General features: G+C 39.0%; 1 protein-coding gene across 3 annotated transcripts in view; it reads right to left on the bottom strand.

Annotated features, from left to right (window-relative positions):
- Positions 1–482: 482 nt before the first annotated feature.
- The window catches only part of LOC127432104 (methionine synthase reductase-like), a 29,037-nt gene continuing 4,429 nt past the window's right edge, over positions 483–25,090 (bottom strand). For 2 of the 3 annotated variants that reach the window (XM_051682913.1, XM_051682914.1), the window contains 8 exons: positions 23,386–23,474; positions 22,997–23,177; positions 20,180–20,222; positions 19,535–19,721; positions 18,642–18,760; positions 8,267–8,359; positions 1,847–2,023; positions 483–1,162 (listed from right to left, as the gene is read on the bottom strand). In XM_051682913.1, the coding sequence (XP_051538873.1) occupies positions 1,018–1,162; positions 1,847–2,023; positions 8,267–8,359; positions 18,642–18,760; positions 19,535–19,721; positions 20,180–20,222; positions 22,997–23,177; positions 23,386–23,474 (1,034 nt within the window). In that variant the 3' untranslated portion in view covers positions 483–1,017. The remainder of the gene's footprint in view (positions 1,163–1,846; positions 2,024–8,266; positions 8,360–18,641; positions 18,761–19,534; positions 19,722–20,179; positions 20,223–22,996; positions 23,178–23,385; positions 23,475–25,090) is intronic. The other variant, XM_051682915.1, reaches the window with a different exon arrangement.

The following is a 25,090-nucleotide window of genomic DNA, read 5'->3' as shown; positions in this document are numbered from 1 at the left end:
TGCAGAAGAAAGAAAGCCATACACATCTGGGATGACATGAGGGTGAGTAAATGATGAGGGAATTTTCATTTTGGGGTGAACTATCCCTTTAAGAATCACATAACCAGCCAAAAACTTGATTTATCTCGGTTTACTGGTATTGGTATCAACAAATGGAATTTTGGTACCAGGACAAACCCTAGAGCAAGAGTTATTTTATACACCTACCAATCATTTTTCTTTTGTATGCATTTTATTTTTTCCTCTTTAGTACAGATATAGAGTTATAAACAATTAATATGTTTACTTTATAGACCTGATAAAATATTGGGTTTTACATTGGACTCACCAACTCTGTAAAATGGCAGAATTGCTGTGTATACCTGAGATTAATTTTACAATTAAAAAACAAAAGGTTTTGGGGGGGTGACTGGGGATGTTCGAGTATCCTCTTCGATCCATCTGCACTTAGTAAAAACTGTAGGAATTGAAAAACACAGAAATGCTGAAGATAATCTTTAATTTGGCAGCTTCTGACAGTTTTCTCATCCAGTCTGTCATGTTTCTGTTTCTTGTATCTAGCAGGCAGTGCTTCAGACTGTGCAGTTTGGTAAACCGTCTTCTGCCTTACGAGTTTTATGCATTAATATGCATATTTTACTTTTTTCTTTTTTTACCTGAAAACTGTATTTGAAACATACTAAAAAGTCTCTCAAATAATGAAATGGTGACGTGGGGCTCCATTTAATAATCGCATAATAGGCAGATAAAACGCTTTGACTAAACACAGCTAATCTCAGTGCGTTTGACAGTACACTCAGATAATTCTCTAAAAGCCTTTAAAATACTTGAAAGAATGTGAATACCCTCGAGACCTTTTAATTTTTTTTTTTGTTGAAAAGCTGTTAGATAATGAGTTCAGCTATCACTCAATGGCACCTGTGGTGCACATCTTAAATCAAACGGCAGAAAAGTAGCTGGCACATCTGTGTCTGTGAAAATGATGCTCTTTGTGTGTGTGTGTGCGCGTGCGTGCTCTCAGCTCCAGATGTCCTGTAGATATCGCTTCTCCTCACGAAGTCCTGCTACTGTCTTCATACATTCCAGTTTATCCAGCTGAAGTTCATTCCCTATGATCTCCAGTAGAGTGTCATTCACATCCTTTGCCATGTTCTTTCCATCCCTGTAAAATCATGAGATATTGTTTCATTATTGGTAAGCAGTAATACAGTAATAAACAAAGTCAAGCAAACCATTTGGAAAAAGTAATTTCTCTTAAAGACAACATGATAATGCATATTCATTGGGTAATCTTGTGGGGCGGGAATTGATTTATCCATCTGAATTTAAATGGATAATGAAAGGTGAGCATATGATATTATTGGTAAATATTTTTCTCCACCCACCCTTAATTTTGTCGCAGAAAAGAAATACTGTTTCAGAGGTGGAGAAAGTTTGATGAAAGTTTGACATTTTAATGAAAAATTATGTGAAACTTTATGAATCTCAATGATCATATAGACTTTAAAAGGATACATTTGAAGAAAAAATTATCCACACTAACTTTTTCTCATTTCTTAGTCATCATTTTATTTCTCAAAGGCAAGAGGACATAAGAAAAAGGTAGTGCGGGACATTTTTTCTTTGATGCAGTCTTTCTGGATCTTCGCACCCTCATCTGGTAGAGTGCAGTGATTTAATTACTTAAATCGAATATATTTAGTCAAATTAAACAGTGTTCACACAAAATACAATCTGGAATAATTAAGAACTATAAAACCATAACAACTTACAGTATAATTAAATTCTCATCAAAAAGCAGTGATGATTAGACTCTTGTAATTGAGCTACAAGGGTTTGTACCCACCCACATACGTAAAGACAGCCTTTGTCTTTAAGGAGGATTCTGGCAACATTTTTAGCATGAAGCAGCAAATTATGCTGGACATATCTTGGTCTGTTAACAGCATCAGGCTCATCTCGGGAGAAGCACACAATCAGATGGCTCAGGGTTCCATTATGCACAAAATTCTCCAACTCATCTCTGGAAATAAAGCAGTAATGTGCTTATTACAGTTTTTCACTGCTATTTCATCACTCAGTGATTAGTGTTTTTTGTGGTAGTTAAATTAAATTTAAGTACGAAACATAACTTCTAGATTCTCTCAGGTTTTTGCATGCTAAAGTAGCAACAATGGAGCTCATTAGTGTGTTTCATTTGAAACTCAAATTTTCATCTCTCACATCCATCTGGAAAGAAAGTTTATAAAACCTCAAGGCTGCTGTTATAAATCGCTCCTTTAACATGACCTTCTGCTTGTATTTCAGCTGCTAACAAATTTTTGTGTGCTACTTTAACAAAAATGAAAAAAAAAAAATGGACTGGAAAAATGAGAAGTTAACGAACAGGGTCAAACACAAGGTCTGAGTGTCTTTTTTAAATCAATCGCTCTGTTTGTCTGTTACCTGGCTCTTACGCTTGCTTGCCAAAACCAGCTTTTGTCTTTTTTCATTACAGGCCTTAAGAAAAACTGCCAAGACTGGTTCATTCTCACAGTGACAACTTTTCTGCCGTTTACTGTAAATTTCCACTGAAGCCTCAGATAAAAAAGGGAATCTAAACAGACGAATCCTCTAAAGGATGAAGCAAACGTTTGTACAAAACATTTGACAATAGGACAGCAATAACTTGACTTCTGACATCTATTTTGATTAAGAAATCATCATGCAAACAGTTACCAATGAAACCATGAAAGGTATTTTTTGTAGAAAGCATATGTCAAATTAAGATATGGCGTATTAAACATTTTAATTCCATTATTGGAGACACCATAATCAGATTTGGACTTTTTGTTGGCAGTTTTGTTGCATTTTGTTACACACATGCCAATGTTGTTGTACATCAATACCAAGATGTTTGACAACATATGTCGATGACATGGGACATACAGTATACACTAACTGAGCAGCTTATTAGGAACACCTGTACACCTTATTCATGCGATTATCTACTCAGCCAATCGTGTGGCAGCAGTGCAATGCATAAAATCATGCAGATACAGGCCAGGAGCTTCAGTTAATGTTCACATCAACCATCAGAATGGGGAAAAAATTTGATCTCAGTGATTTCGACCATGGCATGATTGTTGGTGCCAGACAGGCTGGTTTTATTATGTAACTGCTGATCTCCTGGGATTTTAATGCACAACAGTCTAGAGTTTACTCAGAAAACAAAAAAGCATCCAGTGAGCAGCAGTTCTGCAGATGGAAACGTCTTGTTGATGAGAGAGGTTGACGGAGAATGGCCAGACTAGTTTGAGCTGACAGAAATGCTATGGTAACTCAGATAATCACTCTGAACAATTGTATTGTGCAGAATATCATCTCAGAATGCACAACATGTGATGGGCTACAACAGCAGATGACCACGTCAGGCACTTTATTAGGACCATAGTGTTCCTAATAAAGTGCTTAGTGAGTTAAAATATAATAAGAAACTAAGCCAAAGACATGACATACACAGCAAAGTCAAACATGAGTTCATTTTGGCATTATAAGCATTGCCAACTAATTACTTTTAAGTCCAATGTCATTAACAGAGTTGTGATCTTGTAACTATGGCAATTTCATGTGAGATGCGGCCCAAGTAAAAAATGTCCAAGCAAAGCCAATGATTCAGCATCTTATTGAATCCATTGTAATCAGTTTGTTTTTAAAGGATTTTGGGTGTATGTATTTGCATGAGTCTTCTGGGAGTCATGCCTGTTTTCCCAGGCCCAGACAAACTGCACTAGCCCTTTCTGGTAAGACATATTGAATGTTTACAAAGAAAACAGACTTGAGCGATCCTTTTGTCCCTTTTCCATGATGTGAGCATCCCACTAACCTCTCGTCATGTAATCCAAATCTACAAAAACAAAGATACAAGGAGCTTGTTGGTGGTAGGGGGGCTAAGACAAGTGTTCCATATTTTAATACCAATTAAGACTGATTTCACCCTTTTAACACTTATAAGTGTTATTCTTTAATAGAATTATTGAAGACTGCTTATTTTCTTTAGTAGTCTTGCCTGACAACCAGGGCCTCAAAATTAACACTATCCAAGCAACAAACGGGAGTCAAATTTGTAAAATTGAGTTATGCATCATTTGTCCAGTGCTGTTGTAAAGACCTGCAACATAATACATAGTTTAAATCAAACTGTAAGAACAACTGTCTAACCCTCACTGAGATAAGAAGTGAGCAATTCAAATCAAAGACTCAAAGACTTTACCTCAATGGAAGTGTTATTCTTTGGGTTTATTTTGGATGCCTAAAGTACTTTTCACCAGAACTCTATATGGCAACATGTGAAATATTTTTAGCAAAAAAATAAGCCACTAAAACAAAAATTTTAAACAAAATCACCATGTCTTCACATTCACAAGTCTAAAATTGGCTTTCCACTATTCGTTACAAATATGCAAGAATAAATGGCTAAATAAATCCATTGTCAAAGTAAATTTAGTTTTTAATAGAAAAATGCAAAATACAGATTCATAGCATGTAAGAAACACAGTGGCAATAAAAAGTATGTGAACCCTTTGGAATTACATGCATTTATGTATAATTTTGTCTGAAAATCTGGTTGATCTTTATATAAGTTACAATAATGAACAAATAATCTGTTTGGACTAATAACACATAAATTATTGTATTGTTTTTGTACATTTTGAATGCATCATTCAAACAGTCACAGTGTAGGTTGGAAAAAGTATGTAAACCCCAAGGCTAATGACGTTAACAAAAGCTAATTGGAGTCAGGAGTTCACAAACCTGGTATCCAATTAATGAAACGAGATTGGAGGTGTAGGTTAGAGCTACTTTTACTTATAAAAAGCACTCGAACATTTTGAGTTTGCTATTCACAAGAAGCATTTGCTGACGTGGACCATGCCTCGCAAAAAAGAGATCTCAAAAGACCTATGATCAAGAGTCGTTGCTTTGCATAAAGCTGAAAAGGGTTACAAAGTTATATTGAACATCTGTCCACAGTTTGTCTATAAATGGAGATGATTTAGTACGGTGACTACTCTCCCTAAAAGAGGCCATCCAAGCAAGATGAATCATAGGCACACCACAGAATGCTCAATGAGGTAAAAAAAAAAAAAAAAAAAAAGAGCACTAGAGTGACAGCTAAAGACTTGAAGGAATCATTGGAACCGGTTAACATCTCTGTTCATGAGTCTACTATACAGAAAACATTAAACAGGCATGGTGCCCATGGCAAGACACCATGAAGGGTGCTGCTGCTTTGCAATAAAAACATTGCTGCATATCTGAAGTTTGCCAAAGACCACCCTGACACTCCACAACACTACTGGGAAAATGTTTTGTGGATTAATGAAACTAAGGCTGAATTGTTTGGGAAGAACACGCAGCACTACGTATGGCATAAATAGGTCACCATATGCCAACATGAAAACATCATCCCAACGGTGAAGTACGGTGGAGGGAGCATCATGATTTGGGGCTGCTTTGCTGCTTCAGGGCCTGGACCACTTGCCATCATCGAGGGAAAAATGAATTCGTAAGTTTATCAAGATACACTATATTGCCAAAAGTATTCGCTCATCTGCCTTTAGACCCATATGAACTTAAGTGACATCCCATTCTTAATCCATAGGGTTTAATATGATGTCGGCCCACCCTTTGCAGCTATAACAGCTTCAACTCTTCTGGGAAGGCTTTCCACAAGGTTTAGGAGTATGTTTATGGGAATATTTGACCATTCTTCCAGAAGCGCATTTGTGAGGTCAGACACTGATTTTGGACGAGAAGGCCTGGCTTGCAGTCTTCGCTCCAATTCATCCCAAAGGTGCTCTATCGGGTTGAGGTCAGGACTCTGTGCAGGCCAGTCAAGTTCTTCCACACCAAACTCGCTCATCCATGTCTTTATGGACCTTGCTTTGTGCACTGGTGTGCAGTCATGTTGGAACAAGAAGGGGCCATCCCCAAACTGTTCCCACAAAGTTGGGAGCATGGAATTGTCCAAAATCTCTTGGTATGCTGAAGCATTCAGAGTTCCTTTCACTGGAACTAAGGGGCCAAGCCCAGCTCCTGAAAAACAACCCCACACCATAATCCCCCCTCCACCAAACTTCACAGTTGGCACAATGCAGTCAGACAAGTACCGTTCTCCTGGCAACCGCCAAACCCAGACTCAGCCATCAGATTGCCAGATGGAGAAGCGTGATTCGTCACTCCAGAGAATGCGTCTCCACTGCTCTAGAGTCCAGTGGCGGCGTGCTTTACACCACTGCATCCGACGCTTTGCATTGCACTTGGTGATGTATGGCTTGGATGCAGCTGCTCAGCCATGGAAACTCATTCCATGAAGCTCTCTATGCACTGTTCTTGAGCTAATCTGAAGGCCACATGAACTTTGGAGGTCTGTAGCGATTGACTCTGCAGAAAGTTGGCGACCTCTGCCCACTATGTGCCTCAGCATCTGCTGACCCCGCTCTGTAATATTACGTGGCCTACCACTTCATGGCTGAGTTGCTGTCATTCCCAATCGCTTCCACTTTGTTATAATACCACTGACAGTTGACTGTGGAATATTTAATAGCGAGGAAATTTCACGACTGGACTTGTTGCACAGGTGGCATCCTATCACAGTACCACGCTGGAATTCACTGAGCTCCTGAGAGCGGCCCATTCTTTCACAAATGTTTGTAGAAGCAGTCTGCATGCCTAGGTGCTTCATTTTATACACCTGTGGCCATGGAAGTGATTGGAACACCTGAATTCAATTATTTGGATGGGTGAGCGAATACTTTTGGCAATATAGTGTATCTTACAGGATAATGTCATGCTGGCTGTGCTCCAGCTGAAGCTCAGAAAAATTTGGGTGTAGAATTACCATAAACACTGAAGTAAATCCACTACAGAATGGCTTCAAAAAAATTAAAAACCATCATTTGTGGCCCAGTCAGAGCCCAGACCTTAACCCAAAAGAAATGCTGTGGAATGACCTCAAGAGAGCCATTCACACCAGATATCCTAAGAATATGGCTGAGCTGAAGCAGTTCTGAAAGGAAGAATGGTCCAAAATTCCTTCTGAACATTGTGCAGGTCTAATCCGCAGCTATCACAAATGCTTGGTTGAGGTTAATGTTGCCAAAGGAGGATTGACCAGTTATTAAATCCAAGTGTTCACGTACTTGTTCCACAGCACTGTGAAAGTTTAATGGGATGTGTTCAATAATGACATGAAAGATTATAATTGCTTGTGTGTTGTCAGCTTAAGCACTTTGTGTTTATCTATACTTGTGACTTTGATGAAGATGAGATCACATTTTATGACCAATTAATGCAGAAATCAAGCTAATTCCAAAGGGTTCACATACTTTTTCTTGGCACTGTATTTATGGCTAATACATTTTCTCAATACACCAGACATTAGCAGGTGTCACAAAGTTATGTTGGATTCTGCCAACAGCTAGTCTGTTTGCTTCTTATGTTTCAGTGTATTGAGTTTTGCAAGCCAGGTTTAGCAGCTTTCTTGTTGAATGCCACAGGCATTATCTGTTTCTTGGCTTATCAAAGCTTCGTAGACAATGAGTGGGTTACACTGAACGAAACAAAACACATTTCATTGATTGGTTTAATCAATGCAGAGACAAATGACAAATGAAACCCCTCAGTGTGGACAAATGTGAATTAAACTGTTGTAAACAGATTACCCAAAAAAAGAAAGAAAGGGCAGAGTAGAGTAGTGGATATCAATGGGGGAATCCTTTCTTTGTGACCATTAAAGCCAAAGACTGATAGATTCAAACAACATGTCAGGACCTTGACTTTAAATCTTGTTTTTATTAGCTTTTGTGTCAGTAGGGGCAAGGGCTGTGATACTTTGTATGCGGTCAAAACACATACACTTACATTTACACACACTTAATACTCACCAATCCAGGCACCAACGTCATTACTAAGGACATTGTGCGTGAGTTATGCCTGTGTGCCTATGGGACAGCCAGACCCCAATCATCTTACATAATGTCTCATATCATATGCCCCATACTCTCCGAGGGAGCACTTTCATTTCATTGCTTTCTCATCATTACTTTCAAGGACGGTGCAACAGGAGCCGAGCCTCTGGCTGTTAGCAACCAAGAGAAGCCAAAAATCCAAGAGACTGTGTAAAGCTGACAGATCAAGTCACTGAAAAAAAAAAACTCTCGGGGGTCATGGTGGATTAATGTGTGTGTGTCTGTCAATCTGTTTGTGTGGCAAATACACATACCTGAAAAGAAAGTCTTTGTCTTTGTGGCGGCAGCCAAAAAAGAGCCATGTCTCTCCAAAAGTGGTTTCTTTGTTTTCCTCCCGCTCCTTCTCTCTGTAAGGTCAAAATGATAAAATAATAAATTGGGAGCATCAATAAAGTAAAAGTTTAAAAGCAAATTAAATTACTTGATATGCTGACACATTAATTGAATTAATCAATATTTCCTGAGAAAAGCCTCCAAATGAAGATAATTCAAAGACATTTAATTATTGTGGCAGATGTGTACAGCGTTGAATAGACAAAAGTAGCCTAGGTTTAGAAGTCAATATATTGCTTATTTCTATATCATTGGAAATTGCTACTGATGTTCCTCTTTTGTAAATCACCTTGGATTAAAGTATCTGCTAAATAATTAAATGTAAATTAACATAAACCTAATCAGTGGCCTGTAGTCCACTGCAATCCATTTTGCAATCGAATTTGTAAATCTGTCCAAGGTAGACTCAGGGGCCATTCACACTGGAGGATTTCACACAATCCATCTGTGCCGTTTTTTAATTGTTGGTCGACACACATGTGTCAAATGGACTTTTCTGGCCGTTTGGCGCATCTCCCAGTTTTCAAGCCTCTCACAACATGAGAGCCACATTTTTGAGACACTGCTTCCAGTTAAAAGTATTTAAACTACTGCGCTGCACTTTGTCTGGCTGCTTTTGTTTGCGAGCTGGTGCAAATTCACCTACATCTGTTCAATCATTCGCGTCGAGACATTTTCTAAGAACATGTCGTGATTTTTTGTTTTGTTTATTTAGTCTAAAAAATAAATCAAATCAACCCAAATACTCTGAAGTGCCCATTGTTGTTTAATATGCTGCTTCACTCATGTGTTGTCTGCAGCCGAAAGCCATTCACACATCAGCCCAAAGTGAGATATGCCTCTCATCATTCTTTTGTCTGTATTCTGCCCTTTACAATAACCGAATGTAACCGGTGCATATTATGGCCGCGTATAGCTTGTTAGCGCAATGTATGCAGAATGTAAACATGACAAATTACACATTTACTGCATATTGTGGCAGGGCGGAGGGCGGGGCCGGGTCGTGATTCCACACACCCGGCCCCAAATTAGGCTGATTAAGCAATATAAATAAATATATATTGTCAAGCCGGTTCTCGCCTCCTCCTTTCCATTGAACTGTATTACACTGGTGCCGAAACCCGGGAAGGAGGAGGGATGCGCCATAGTAGAGTCCTCGCCACTACCATACACCCCAACGGAGCAGCCGTGGCCATCCGCCGGGGTACGGAGGAGCCCGGCCGCCTGAGAGCGGAGGAATGGCTGCCGAACGCGAGGGGAAGAGGGGCTCCTAGCCAACCGCCAGGAGGAGTCAGGGCCGCTGCCAGGGGCAGAGGAGACCCCTACCAGCCACTAAAATGCAGCGGGGTCGAGAGGACCGCTGACCGCGAGTGGTGAGGGGCTCCTAGCTGACCGCCTGGAATAGGAGAACCACTGCCAGGGGTGGGGGAGACCCCTTCCGTCCACCGAAAACGCAGCGGGGCATTCCGTCCGCCAGGGGCCGGAGGACTGCCTCCGATCCATCGGAGAGGCACAGCTGTCGTCCACTAGAGGGTGGAGGAGTGGCCGAGGACCAAGCTACGGCGTATCAGAGAAACAGCGAGTACATTTTTTTTTCTCTCTCTCTCCTCTCTCTCTCCCGCTGTCCCTCCATGTTGGCCTTTCCCTCTCGTTTTTTTTTTCCTCCCCTTGTCACCCTCCCAGATACAGGAAAGCGGGGATGATCTGCTGTCAGATGGGGCCAGAAGGGCACGCCTCCCCCCAGGGAAAGGGGGGGGGGGGTGTACGACATGCCGGGGGCCTGAGAGAACAAGGGAGGAATGTGGTAGGGCGGAGGGTGGGGCCGAGTCGTGATTCAGCACACCCGGCCCCTAATTAGGCTGATTAAGCCCAAGAGGGATAAAGCCGACTGGAGACGGCAGTGCGACAGAGAGAGAGTTACGGACAGCTGTCCGACACCTGTGTGTGTTTGTCTTTTTGGTTAAGTTCATTATTAAAATATAATTTATATTTTCAAGCCGATTCTCACCTCCTCCTTTCCATTGAACTGTGTTACTCAAATATATTACTTTAAATCACCATCAAGTGGTTCTTAAAGCTTCTGTTACTAATCTTAAGTGAATTCTACTCATAAAATGAGGCATATAGTCATTGACTAGTTAACACATTTTAATGTCGTATTAGTTGATGTTTTACATGTAGTCTAGTGCGTCCTCATATTTAAATGCTCCTATAAATGCCTCCCCCAACAGAGTGGTTAGTGTCTGAATGTTTGTGAAAAGTATACCGTTGCTCTGAGCAAAGAACGAAGAAGAACTTCTCCAGGAGTATATACTTATACTTAAGCCACAAAATCACCCTGGGAAGTTTTTGAAGAGCAAGTCCTCCAAAAGATCTGGCAGTGTTCCCAGAATTCCATACACTGAGGTGGTATAAAGGTACTGGGCATTATCTGCACACTGCACCTGTTATGGGTTGACTGACTTCTCTTAAGAGATAAGAGAAAAGGATTCTGCACACACACAATCAAAACAGTCTGCAGGCCCTCCAAAAAACAGCACACTTCTCTGCTCCAATGTGATAGAGGAAGAGATCTCTTAGAGACGCATTTCACACACCAAAGCAAAACTACTCACTGCAACTATTCCTTTAGCCCTATTAGCTAACCTAAAAGAAGTGTTCAGAAATAGAATGTACTGCCTGAAACTTTCAGAGCCATTAATAAAAGGAAAATGTTAAAAGTCCTAGAAGGACTTTCAGGACGAGACGCCCTCACTCATGTGTATATCACTCACTCAGCTCTAAACACTGCAGTGAGCCGAGATTCAGACACTATGCTCTTCCCATCTGCTGAACATACAAATTGCTCAGTTTTATTGCGAACAGAATACCAATGAGCCACAGTGTGGATACGATGACCACAGGACAACAAAATTGGGCTTCTCTTCAAATGTCTACATTCTGTTCTTTCATTGCATGTCTAACCACAGGTTATCCATCACGATTATTTTAGTGGCTCTCCGTTTTATTTAGTGGCATGTTGAGCAACAACCAGGCAATAGAATACTAATGGTTTGTTTACAGATTATTTAATGAAATAAATCATGCATCTTTTTATACTCCAGGTGTATGATTTATTTATGAGTTGTGTGACATCAGTAAATAAATTGATGCCTATAAATTAGATGCAAATAAATCCAGTTACTTTCTAGATTTCCTGAAATTCTTTCTGAATTTTACAGAAGCAGTCATTGATTAATGGGTAAACTTTATGCATCATCTAGATTAGAAATGTTATTTTCGATATTATAGTATTTCGTCTTATCGTAGCTTAATATGCAGAGACAAATATAAGAAAGCCAAAAAAATGCCGTGAGTTTGGGGTGGGACCAACAAAAGATAGGGGCAGTGTTCGTGAAACTCGATTAAAAACAGTTGCTAGTTTTTTTTATTTTAAATTACATATTTTACACCTTTAAATAATAAACAACCAAACACAGTCTGTCACATCTATTTTTCCACTTTTCATGCCACTCTGCAGGATTTTTATTTTTTTGCAAGACAGTCTTAACGTTTTGGATGATTCTTTTGGTCACGCCCACCTGCACAAAGCTAGGATTGATTGCATTTTGCATTCAAACAAACAGAGTGTCCACAGCAGAACCATTAGCATCTGGGAGTTCAATATCCAATCTGGAAATGGGCTTCAATAAACTAGCTTTAGTGGGGCTTTATGCTGCCCCAGAGGGACCAGTACCAATATGAAAAACCTGGATTCCATTTTGTTACACCATGCAGACCAGCTCCCATCCTGAATACAAATCAAATGTGTTGCGACAGGGAGGATGACAGATCCCCATCCCTAAAAAATTACAGACTGCAGTTGGGTGGAATAGGGGTACATTTTCAGATGTACACTAAAAGGGAGTCTGTGGACTACACTGAACATTCACTTTTACAAAAAGGTAGACTATGTAATCTGCCTCCTTTTCACTTTCCTTTGAGAATATGGTCTGCATTGTGAAGGCAAAGGACATCTAGTGGCCTTGAGGCTTTAATGTAGTACTCAAAATAACTATTTCTGACCTGTGGACAGAAGACAAAAGAGAACAAAAAAGGGATACGGAAAAGCAATGAGGACATTTTATTCAAAACTAGCCTATTTATACCATTTAACAAGATTTCTACATTTTAATAAGGAAATGTGAGTGGTGCTTGCCTGTGCAAAATGTAACTCCACGATGCTAGGGTGTTGGTGTTTGTTGCCAGGGCACTGCCAATGTGGTTTATAAAATGTTCAGTGGAGTTTTAATTGTGTGTTGCTATGCAGTTGCTAAGGTGTTCAGTTGCTAATAGCACATGAGTTTCATAAGGGTTAGGGGTTTGTTCAAATTCTAACCCCAAGTAAGAGCATTGGTAATAGTGATGCTTGCCTTAATAAGGATTACTAATAATAATTTTACATTTATAGACTTTGATAAATAAAAGAAATACTGAATGCTTTAAAATGAGGTCCCTTAAAAGGAATGTTCTGGGTTCAACATAGGTTAAGCTCAATCGACAGCATTTGTGGCAAAATGTTGATTACCACAAAAATGTATTTAGACTTGTCCCTCATTTTCTTAAAAACAAAAAAACAAACTGGGTTCCAGTGAGGCACTTACAATGGAAGTGAATGGGCCAATTAGTGTTAAAATACTCACCGTTTCAAAAGTATAGCCACAACACAAACAATATCCCTGTTAACATCATTTAAGTGAGATAAAATCGATTAGTAACCTTTTCTGTGTAAAGTTATATCCAATTTTACAACTTCGTTGCCATGAAAGTTAGTGTTATGCCATAAACACTAAAACCCTAAGAGGACCATAAAAATGGCAATTTAAACAACTTTACAGCTCAAATAATTCACAAGTTTTAACAGAAGAATGAATGCAAGTGCTTTTATAAAATTATAAACTTCATATTTCTGCTTTTTAACCTTCTAGAAATTGGCCCCATTCACTTCTGTTGTAAGTGCCTCACTGTAAATTAGATTTTTGCTTTTTTTAAAGAAAATGGAGTCGAAATAATTTTTGTGGTAATCAACATTATGCCACAAATGCTGTTGATTGAGCTGAACTTTTTATTGAACACAGAATTTTGCTTTTGTTTTGAACAGTCTCATAGTTTTGTTTTATTAATTCCTTAGCCACTATGTGTCAAGTCCTTTCTGCTTAAAGCTCATTGGCAACCTGCAAACAGTTGAATTGCTTTAACCTTTGAAATTCTTACTCAGTCTTCCACTTTCTCCACCACACAATGCATTTCCGACTGTCTGCCTGCTGCCATTGATTTTCAGATGAGCAAATCGAAGCATCTAACGCTGGTTGTTTCTAAAGAGGAAATGCTGAGCTTTGTGACACAAACAGTATCCTGCTGACAGAATGGTGATTGTTATCTTTAATTGAAGCCTTGGCATCTGAGGTGGCAGTATTTAGGAGAATCTCCACTTAAGCTTCTGTTCAAACCCTCAGAGACAAAGTTCTTCCAATTTGGAAGGACAATGCAACAGCGCACATTGACAGTAAACCTGTGGGAGCATGACTAATCTGTCTCTCTTTCTTCCTCAATCGTGGGTGTTTGTTTTCCGAGAGAATGCTTTTGTACCTGAGAGGGTAAATGTGACATATTGCTGTCATATCGGTGTCTTAAAGGAGAGCTGGTGTTAAATTGAACAGAACAGAGACTTGCATCATAACTGTAATGAAACTAAGTTTTTTCTTACTGTTAAGTTTTTTTTTTCCCTATGGTTTATGGGAAACTGATTTTGGTTTGACAGGCATTATACAACAGTTAGTTTCAGTCCTCTAATCTGAAAAAAATAAAAGTGCTGATATTTAGTATAACAGCACTGGGACGTTTCACTGTTTGTATCATTCCACTTGTCTGTGTTCACAGTGTTCCAAACAGGTGGTCAATTTGCGTTGCTCAATGACACACAAAGGTTTATCCTGCTTTGGCTTAATTTTAAAATATTTTTGTTATCGGAGAAAAGAAAACAGACAATAACTGGCCATTTTAGGTCTTAAACTCAAGTTACTCCATGTAAACGTATTGTCTATAGAACTGCTCTATAAAAGCAATATCATCCTCAATCAAAACACAAGATTAGAATATATCGTACTGACTGAGATATTGCAGAGGCTGATAAATCTGTGAATTTTCAGAGACCAGAATAAACTGATATCTACCATTTAAAGGAATAGTTCACCCAAAAATGAAAATTCTCTCATAATTTACTCATCCTCATGCCATCCCAGATGTGTATGACTTTCTCTCTTCTGCAGAACACAAATTAAGATATTTCGAATAATTTTTCAGCTCTATAGGTCCATACTATGCAAGTAAATGGTGGCCAGAGTCCAAAAAGCACATAAAGGCAGCATAAAAGTAATCTATAAGATTCCTGTGTTGAAATCCAAATCTTCAGAAGCGATATGATATGTGTGGGTGGGAAACAGATCAATATTTAAGTCCTTTTTTACTATTAATTCTCCTCCCTGCCCAGTAGGTGGCGATATGCACAAAGAATGCAAATCGGCAAAAAAAATGAAGAAGAATGTGGAAGTTAAAGTGAAAATGTTTAGTTAAAAAAAAGGACGATGTGTTTCTCACCCACACCTATCATATCACTTCTAAAGATATGGATTTTTCCACTGGAGTCTTATGGATTACCTTTATGTGGCATTTATATGATTTTTGGACCTTCAAAATTCTGGCCACAGATATTTTTCTAAAAATCTTTGTTTGTGTTTAGCAGAAAAACAAAAGTCATACACACCAGAGCTGGCATCAGGGTGAGTAAATGATCACCGAATTTTCATTTTTTGGTGAACTATCCCTTTAAAGCACACAAGATTTTTTTTGTATTATTATTTTTACAAAGTTAAGTTTTGTGTGAATTTTGACTATATATATATATATATATATATGAGCTAAATAAAAGTTAATATATTTTTTTCGCAAATGTATACGTTATTTACTATATTAAATTGTGTGACATCAGCAATATAGCATAAAGATTAAGAATGTTATTAAACCCATATGACTTTATTCCATGGAACACAATGGGAGATGTTAGGCAGAATGACAACCTCAGTCACCATTCCCACAGTTTTGGAATAACATGAGGGTGACTAAATTATGACAGAAATTTCAGTTTGGGGTGAACTATCCCTTAAACAGAATGTGAGACTGGGGCTAGAAATAATATACTTCCTCATTTTGAGTCATGCACAAATGCATTCAAAAGAAACAAACAAATCTAACAAACCCGTTATTGATCAACGGCTTGGAGCCAAACCAAACATCATTGGCCGCATGCTGAACGACTGCCACGACCTTGACTGTTTAGAAGGCGGTGTAGCCTGTGTTAGTGGTCGAGAACAACTTTTGCCATTCATCATTAATGTCTCATCCCAAACGTCGCCCACTCTCACTGGCCCCAAGACATGTCTGAGACATTCATCAACCACATCGGTTCAGACACTGTAGGCCCTCTGATTACCTGTGGCCCTTGCGTCACTTACAAACTATTTGTGTACAAACACACACCAAGCATTACATTACTGACCCACCCTGCACCAAGGCAGTCTGCTTCATTCATATGTAGTCACTGAGTGTCACTCTTCATAGATGACAGGCCTCTACAAGCCCTGCAATTTATGCCTTACTTAATTTTAACACAAGGGTTTTCTGAAACACTATTTTTCTTCACAGATAACATGGGAGGGAACAGGTCAATAGCAAATTTACACTTTCCTTCTTCCTTTGGATTTATCCTCATCACCCTAGGGGTGTTTTTATGCTACTTTAACACACAGGAATCAATAAACTTCCTTCCTCTGTTAGGGTTCAGCCACTTCTGTTTGTTGCATTTTTATTGTCTTTGTGGCTGAACTCTCACACTCATGTTTAGTGTCTTGTCTAGTCTGTGTCTTATGTGAAAATGCATGGCTCGCCTTATTGGCATTGTCATGCGCTCTCTTGTCTTATCGTTTACTGGCATGAGTGCATTGCTCTTATGTCATCCTTGCGGCATGCACTCGTGTCAATTGTTTGTGTCTGTCTCTCACGACCTCAGGTACGCTTCGTGTTGCCATTGCTTTGAGCTGCGCGTCTGGGTTGCAATCCATCTACATGTTGTGCTGGGGTTCAGCCGCTTCTGTCTTAGGTGCCTGTTTATTTGTGGCCGAACTCTCGCACAGAAGTCCCGTCTCGTTTTGTCGCCTGTTGCGTGCATTGTGTGGTTTTTGCTTTGCAGTGTATGCTCAGGCTTTGTCTAGTGTGAGAGTGCATGGCATCGCTTTGTTGGCATTGCCGTGCATTCTCTTGTCTCGTCTGTCATTTGGCATGTGCGCATGTTGCCTTGTAGTTTCTGGCGATATGCGCTCGTGTCATTCATGTGTTTGTGTCTGTGAGAGCGTGTGGCTTTGTTTTGTTTCCATACTGCCACGTGTCTCTCAGCCTTGCGTCATAGCCCACCTCCTTAGTTCATTAGTTGCACCTGCCCTCTTTGTTAACCTGTTTGATTTCTCTCCCTATTTAGTCTCCTCATGTGCTCTGTCCTGTGCGAGTTCATCTTGTTACCTCTTCAGTCTCTTCCTGTCGGTCATGTTCTCCTGTCTTGGATACCTGTTTGCTTTGTTCTGTTTGTCTTGTTCCTTTTAGTTGTTTTAATAAAACCCATTCTCTGCATTTTTGAGTCCTGCCCTCTTCCTTGGTTCATGCAGAGCATGAACCCTGACATCCTCTTTTTAAAACCGTTTTTATTTTGTTGAACATGCACAGGCAAGACTTACTGCTCTTTGGAATGTGGAGAAGTATAGCAAATAACTTAAAATTTTTGTATTGACAGCTGTGTTTGGATCTCGGATTGAAGGTATGATTCAATTAATTATGCTAAGAGCTGCAGCAATGCAAACTTAAATGGCTGCCAGAATTATGGAAAATTCTGTGTTGTACAAAAATGTTGCTGCAAAAAGCAGGTGAGAACAGATTTTCCCATGCCGATTTGTCATTGTGTATTAATCAGAGGCATGGTAATACTAGTGCGAGTAGAAGAAACAATATAGTAAGTCTATATAATAATCATGTAGTTATGTATATTATGCTGTAGAATATATAGACTTATATAAGAATATGGCTTGTTAAACTATAGTATGAACATGATTTTTTTGTAAAGATTTTAGGGTTAAAATTAATATATTTTATCTTAGGTGACTGCTCATGATTTCATTTCAGTTTTTAAAAATTTTTAATCACCTTTAAAAGGTACATACCAGGTTCCATACAAGCTCATTTAACAGTTTATACTTTTGAAACAATGTGTATTTTAGCGTTTATGGACTGGCCCCATTCAAGGGATAGTTCACCCAAAAATGAAAATTCGCTCATCATTTACCCACCCTCATGCCATCCCAGATGTGTATGACTTTCTTTCTTCTGCTGAACACAAACAAAGATTTGTAGAAGAATATTTCAGCTCTGTAGGTGCATACAATGCAAGTGAATGGTGACCAGACCTTTCAAGCTCCAAAAATCACATAAAGGCAGCATAAAAGTAACCCATACGACTCCAGTGGTTAAATCCATGTCTTCAGAAGCAATATGATAGGTGTGGGTGAGAAACTGATCAATATTTAAGTCCTTTTTTACTATAAATCAGAATGTGAAAGTGGATATTTTTAGTATAAAAGATTGAAATATTGATTTGTTTCTCACCCAAAATGACTGCATCGCTTCAGAAGACTAGATATTAAACCACTAGAAGAGTATAGTTTACTTTTATGCTGCATTTATGTGATTTTTGGAGCTTGAAAGATTTGCTCACCATTCACTTGCATTGTATGAACCTACAGAGCTGAGATATTCTTCTAGAAATCTTCAATGTGTTCTGCAGAAGAAAGCAAGTCATACACATCTGGGATGGCATGAGGGTGAGTAAATGATGAGAGAGACTATCCCTTTCACTTCCCTTACTATTACCATGCTTTTTATTTTTTATTTTTTAAATAAAGGAGTTTTGAAAGTCGTTATTATTTTTTTGTGGAAATCAACATTGTGCCACAAATGCTTTTAATTGAGCTTATCTTGTATTAAACCCAGAAGTGTTTTTGCAGACCATTACAAAAGGTCCTGCACTGGGACAAATTAACTTTTAAAAGTAGAAGTATTCCATGTAGATCAAAATATCAGCACAAATATTATACAACAACAGCACCATCAGAAAGGATAGTGTGGGGAAATGCATGGTAATAAAACTTCTGAATATACCTTTGCTGGAGAAAGCCAATAAAGGGTGCTACGCCTGTCCCAGGTCCCACCATCACTATGGGAAGAGAGGGGTCGGCAGGCAAGTGGAAGATGCTGCTGGGATGAGGCCTCACATATACCTGGACGAGACATTCAAATCTAATCAATATTAGGTGGTGATAGGATTTCTTTGTTCAGTAATCCCCAATACATGACATATAGTATATAATTATAACTAACCCAGTTCCATATATTTTTGTAGATACCATCCAAACCCAAAGCTAAAAGTTGTTTTCTTTTTTTTTTCAGATTTTTTTTCCCCTTTTTCACCCAATTTGGAATGCCCAATTCCCAATGCGCTTTTAAGTCCTCGTGGTGGCGTAGTGACTCGCCTCAATCCGGGTGGCAGAGGACGAATCTCAGTTGCCTCTGCTTCTGAGACCGTCAACCCGCGCATCTTATCACATGGCTTGTTGAGCGCGTTGCCACGGAGACATAGCGCATGTGGAGGCTTCACGCCATCCACCGTGGCATCCGCGCTCAACTCACCACACGACCCACCGAGAACGAACCACATTATAGCTACCAAGAGGAGGTTACCCCATGTGACTCTACCCTCCCTAGCAACCGGGCCAATTTGGTTGCTTAGGAGACCTGGCTGGAGTCACACAGCACGCCCTGGGATTCGAACTAGCGACTCCAGGTGTGGTAGCCAGCGTCTTTTACCACTGAGCTACCCAGGCCCCCTAAAAGTTGTTTTCTATTCTAATGCAAGGATTAGTACTTTCTCCAGAGCTTATTCCTGCAAACCTTTTGCCTCACTCAACCCATTTCAATCCAATCCTCCCAGGGACTGTGAAAAGCTTATTTTAAGGTGAACAGGCTTGCTAATGTGCAATGCCTACAGTGCTAACCTTCGGCTGGGCTGATGTGCCAAGACACTCTGAAGCCAGTTTCGTCTCGAGGGGCAGCAAGATTGTGGAGACATGATCAGCCAACCAGCCTGTGCACAACCCTGTCCTCGCTGGATGCTCCGGACACGCAGGGAACTCCACAACATTGAACATGAAATTAACTTTCCCAGGGTGTTGAAGGCTGGAGCTAAGGAACAAGAGAAAATAAGAGACTAAGTGCTAACTATACTGATCTAACACGCAGAACATGAGCAAGACTCAAGACCTCATTATCTTTCACTTAATGGCCTCTGAGGACCCATGCTGACTGGACTTTAATATTTCAGGACCCTAATGTTTCTGTGTATTATAAATTCCTACCAACATCAAACTACTGACATTAGTCTAGACCACTTAATAGCCAAAGTAGATGGGCAGAAAACAACTTAAACCAGCATATGTTTCTGAAAGGCACATGCTCTGCATCCATTGTTTGACTTTGATCACAACAAACCATACTAAGCAGCAACACACTAAATTCATCTCTGTCTATAATAGACCTTACAACATCAAAGGAGGATAGTGAAGAGACAGAAATAATCTGAACCTAAAACCTGAATATATCTCCAAATATAAAGCACAGGTATTTCAAACAAGGTCTCTTACCTGGCAGCAGAATAGGCTCTGGGCTGAAGCTTTGGTAATTGTTCTGTAATGAAGTAGAGGAGAGATCAGAGAGGCAGATGGCTTTGTGACCTTGAGGCTGTTCAATGGTGTCTTGAGTTTCTCTTTTAGGTAGGGCTAAGCAATATGGCAAAAAAATTAAATCTTGAATTTTTTCAAACTTAAGGATGATTCACAATTAGATTTTTAACTTTTAAATGTACTCAACTGAAAAGCAACTCCAACATGATTCAAATAACATGTTCTTTATTAGAATACAAGGCAATCTGGTTAGAGAAATCAAAGTTCTTTTCATTATAGCTGTGCAAGAAAACTGCACAAAAATATGCACCACAGAAAATTGTCAAAATAGTGTAAATGTAAAATAAATTAAAATCTAATAAACCCAGATGTTGAGAAATAATAGTATAAAATAAGAAATCTACCAAATACTTCTTTGCCAATACAGGTTTTATTTATTTTTTATCTAAACCAAGTCTATCTAGAAAGTTATCATTTTAGATTAGAAAAAAAATGTATCTTAAAATTAATATCTAGAAATTATCAAATTTATCTAGGAAGTACTCATTGTATATCAAACAATTTGTATGTATAATCATTAACCGCTGCCGATAGAGTCCAGTGCATGCGGCACCCTCTAGCGGTACACGTATCATTACAATTCAACTCGCAAAGTTTGTCAAAATGATAGCTTGCTAAATGTTGTCTATAGATGCAGTACACTTGAAACACGTCACAGAAAAAAGCAATAATTAGCTATCTATCTGAATCATCAAGGTAAATGAAGGAGCGGTGGATGTTTGATTCTCCCATTTAAAGCCTATCCATATTATTTTTATATGAAGTGCCCGTAACGTCACGTAACTAACGCTTTATTAAGGATATTTCAAGAAAAGAAAAGGAGACCGTTCATCAACGTGCAGAATGGCGAGGCCAGTTATGGTCTTAAGTTGGTGTATGCATGCATGATGGATGAAGTTGAGCTTCAATCACATTGTATAATCGTATTGTAAATACTACTGGTGTCTTTTATATCAGTCCCCATGTTGTAAACCCGTTACGTTCATTTGGAGCGCGTGCACATGTGCAGCTGATCAGATTGGGGCAGAATCAAGCGCTTTGAAAATGTTTTCTCTTATTCAGCTTTTGGGGAATTGACAACATATCTAACTAAAGCATTGGCTAATATTTTTGTGGGAAAAAAAGCCCTACTTTTAGGGCATCCCTTCTCTTGATGTTACCCAAGACTATTGAGTTTATCTATAGAGCAAGTCAAGGTCAATTCTCAGAACAACTTATTGCACAAAACAGTGTTCCAATTTAACTGCCCTTGTAGTACAGCCCTGATGTTAAAAGCAAGAAAAATGCATATGATCAATAAAAAATAATGATTAATTTAGATTTGTTTTAAGAATGTTTGAGGCCTTATACCATTAGCTTAATTAGTGCACATAGGGGCAGGGGGGTCATATGGTTTGGAATGACATGAGGGTGAGTAAATTCCTTTAACAGCACAGAGGCACGTGTCTCTCTGCTTACGATTCACCTTCATCAGTCAACAACTGACATGCAATTTTCTCCAATCCTCTGAAATGATGAATCAATTGAAAAACGTTCATTTTATGCACACCATATGTGGATGCTGAAGGTGCTCAATTTGATCAATTAATTACAATCAAACATTCAACATAGTGAGCAGCTGTTGCAATTAAACCCTTTCGTCCGTGCAAACAAATGCATTAAAATGGCACATGGTGTTTTGGTGGAAAAACCTTGCTTTTCTATGTCTGTAAAGACTTTGTTAGAAAGTCGGGAGAGTGATATTGTTTGACTGATTGCAGTGACCTTACTGTCAGAACACACCAGTGCAGAGTCATTTTATGAATAAAACGGATGAGCAGTCAAAGTCTGCTGAAGCAGCATATCTCTGACAATTTGTGTCATGGAAGATCACAGTGTTAATACTCAGTTTGCCAAATAGCAGTAATATGTGCATTTATTAGAACTTTTGCATGTAAACGTATCCAATGTAACAATCACTTCAGGTCAGCATAAATCAGTGAGGGTCACTGGATTGTGATTATTTTGCAGTTCACAATATCTAAAGCATAGTATGCATTAATAATTTCAGCTATACCAGCTGTTCCTCAAAATCAGAGAGGCAGCATATTTCTCACTTTAGGAAAATAACTTGATGTACAAATGTATTGATTTTCACAGCTATGGCTTACTGTAAGACAAGAAATCTCTAAACAACTTTTAACTAAATAACGTCTATATTTAGAAGCATTAACAACATTTACCCTTTAACTATAGTTTTAAGGAGAATATGTCTAATTACATATAATGAATATGATTCTATTTCCATGGGCAGTGTCTGCAGTCACTATGCAAAACTGATATTTTGCCACTGAAAGGAGAAAAAAACTAAGCTGGACATCTGATTTGATGTTAATTTACTGCCACCTAGTGGTACCCGCATGACAAGCTTTTCTAAATATCAAACACATTTAGGGCTCCAAGATGTATTGGCACACTTAAAAATGTATAGATGTCACTGCAATATATAACAAAATATCAAATAGAGTGGCTTCTGCAAACAAATTAAGTGCTTGTACAATCTTTCTATGAAATAAATGACATTTGCTTTGATATTTTGTTACTTAATTTGTGGTTTAAGTGCCCAAATACTTTGTGGGAACAATGCATGCTGTGCAAATTACATATGAAAATATGTCTGATGTTAAGCAAAATGTTAAATTGCAGTACATTTTAAGCAGATCGTGAGGGTTTACTGACCAAAAAGGAGGCTGAGAGGAGGTAGGCAGGAAGGAAAGGCCCGGAGGAGATCCAGCACACACACATTGGCATTCCTAACAAAGCAGTTGTAGTCTGCTGAGCCTTCTTTGCTACAGAGCTCCAGAAGTCTTCTTTTCTCTGAACTGTTCTGAGTGCAGTTTGCCAACGACCGCACAAACGCCTGCAAGCACAAGACAACAGCATACACGGTCTATCAAGGAATGTGTGACTACAGTCCCCTGAAAGCAAAATAAATCATGCCAACCAGCACATCAAAAGCACTGTTGCGTATAAACGCTAGTGCTAAATCAAAGTTTTTTTTTTTTTCAGCACTAAATTCAACGGCACAGCAACTATAAAGTGAAATAAAGTTAATAACACAGAATTACCTTTTTTGGAACACTCCTTATCTCCAAACACCAGGTGAGAATAAACTGCAAAGAAGTGTTCTGTGGGATGTGAAGTGGAACTTTTGCTGCTGCAAAGAATAAAATAAAATAAAAAATCATTTTTGTTTGTTTGTTTTTTGCTGCAACATTGCAACATTTTCTTTTTCTCTATCAATCTTACTTGAGCGCAGAAAACATTTTTAACCAATATCTTGCACATTCTTTTTTATTTTAATGTTTGTTTTAATGTATGATGATGTACCATGATTATTCGCAATTAAAATCACAGAAAACTGTGCAATTAATTAGTTAAAAAACAGATGGAAACAGCTTGTTCATGACAGAGGTCAGAGGAGAATGGCCAGACTGTCCAAGCTGACAGGAAGGTGACAGTAACCCAAATAAACACGTTACCACAGTGCCATGCAGAAAAGCATTTCTGAACACGCAACATGTCGAACATTGAGGTGGATGGGCTACAGCAGCAGAAGACCCCTCCGGCTACCACTACTGTCAGCTTAGAACAGGAAACTGAGGCAGCAGAGGGCACAGGCTCACCAAAACTGGACGACAGACAATTGTAAAAACATCACCTGGTCTGATAAATCTCAATTTCTGCTGCGACATGCAGATGGTAAGCCCACTGCAGCCTCAACTTTCTGTTCTTGGCTGACAGAAGTGGAACCCAACATGGTCTTCTGGTGCTGTATCCCATCCGCCTCAAGGTTCGACATGCATTTTGAGATGCTGTTCTGCTCACTACAATTGTACAGAGTGATTACTTGAGTTACTATAGCCTTTCTGTCAGTTTGAACCAGTCTGGCCATTCTCTGTAGGCCTCTCTCATCAACAATGCATTTCCGTCCACGGAACTGCCGCTCACTGGGTGTTTTTTGTTTTTGGCACCATTCTGTGTAAACTCTAGAGACTGTTGTGCGTGAAAATCCCAGGAGATCAGCGGTTACAGAAATACTCAAACCAGCCCGTCTGGCACCATCAATCATGCCATAGTCAAAGTCACTGAGATCATGTTTTTTCCCCATTCTTATAGTTTATGTGAAAATTAACTGAAGCTCCTGATCCATATCTGCATGATTTTATAAATTACACTGCTGCCACACAATTGGCTGATTAGATAATCGCATGAATGTGTAGATGAACAGGTGTACCTAATACAGTGGCTGGTAAGTGTGTGTATATATACATACATACATACACACAAACACATATACACACACACACAGCTCTGGAAAGACCACAGCAAAATGATCAGTTTCTCTGGATGTACTTTTTATAGGTATGTGTTTGAGTAAAATGAATGTTTCTGTTTTATTTTATAAAGTACTGACAACATTTCTCCCAAATTCCAAATGAAAATATTGTCATTTAGAGCATTTATTTGCAGAAAATGGCAACTGGTCAAAATACCAAAAAAGTCTGAAGTCCCATTTGGGCTTGTTTTGTACAGCAAATAGCATTAAGAGCTCCTTTCTCCATCTTTTTATCACAGAAGCGCTGTTGTGTGTGTATGCGCAGACATTCTTTTACTTACTGAGATTAACAACCTCTGACATAGGAGAGCGTGTAATGGTCAACTAGCGCATTACGACAGTACTGCCGCGCTACACTTTTATGCTAAGCTTGTAGGTTCCCCTTGGTAGAAGGACTCTGGTGTGTGTGTCGTAAAGTGTACGTCAGTGTAATG

Source organism: Myxocyprinus asiaticus, chromosome 41, assembly GCF_019703515.2.
Source record: "Myxocyprinus asiaticus isolate MX2 ecotype Aquarium Trade chromosome 41, UBuf_Myxa_2, whole genome shotgun sequence".
NCBI lineage: Eukaryota > Metazoa > Chordata > Actinopteri > Cypriniformes > Catostomidae > Myxocyprinus > Myxocyprinus asiaticus.
This window is presented reverse-complemented; position numbering and strand designations above follow the sequence as displayed.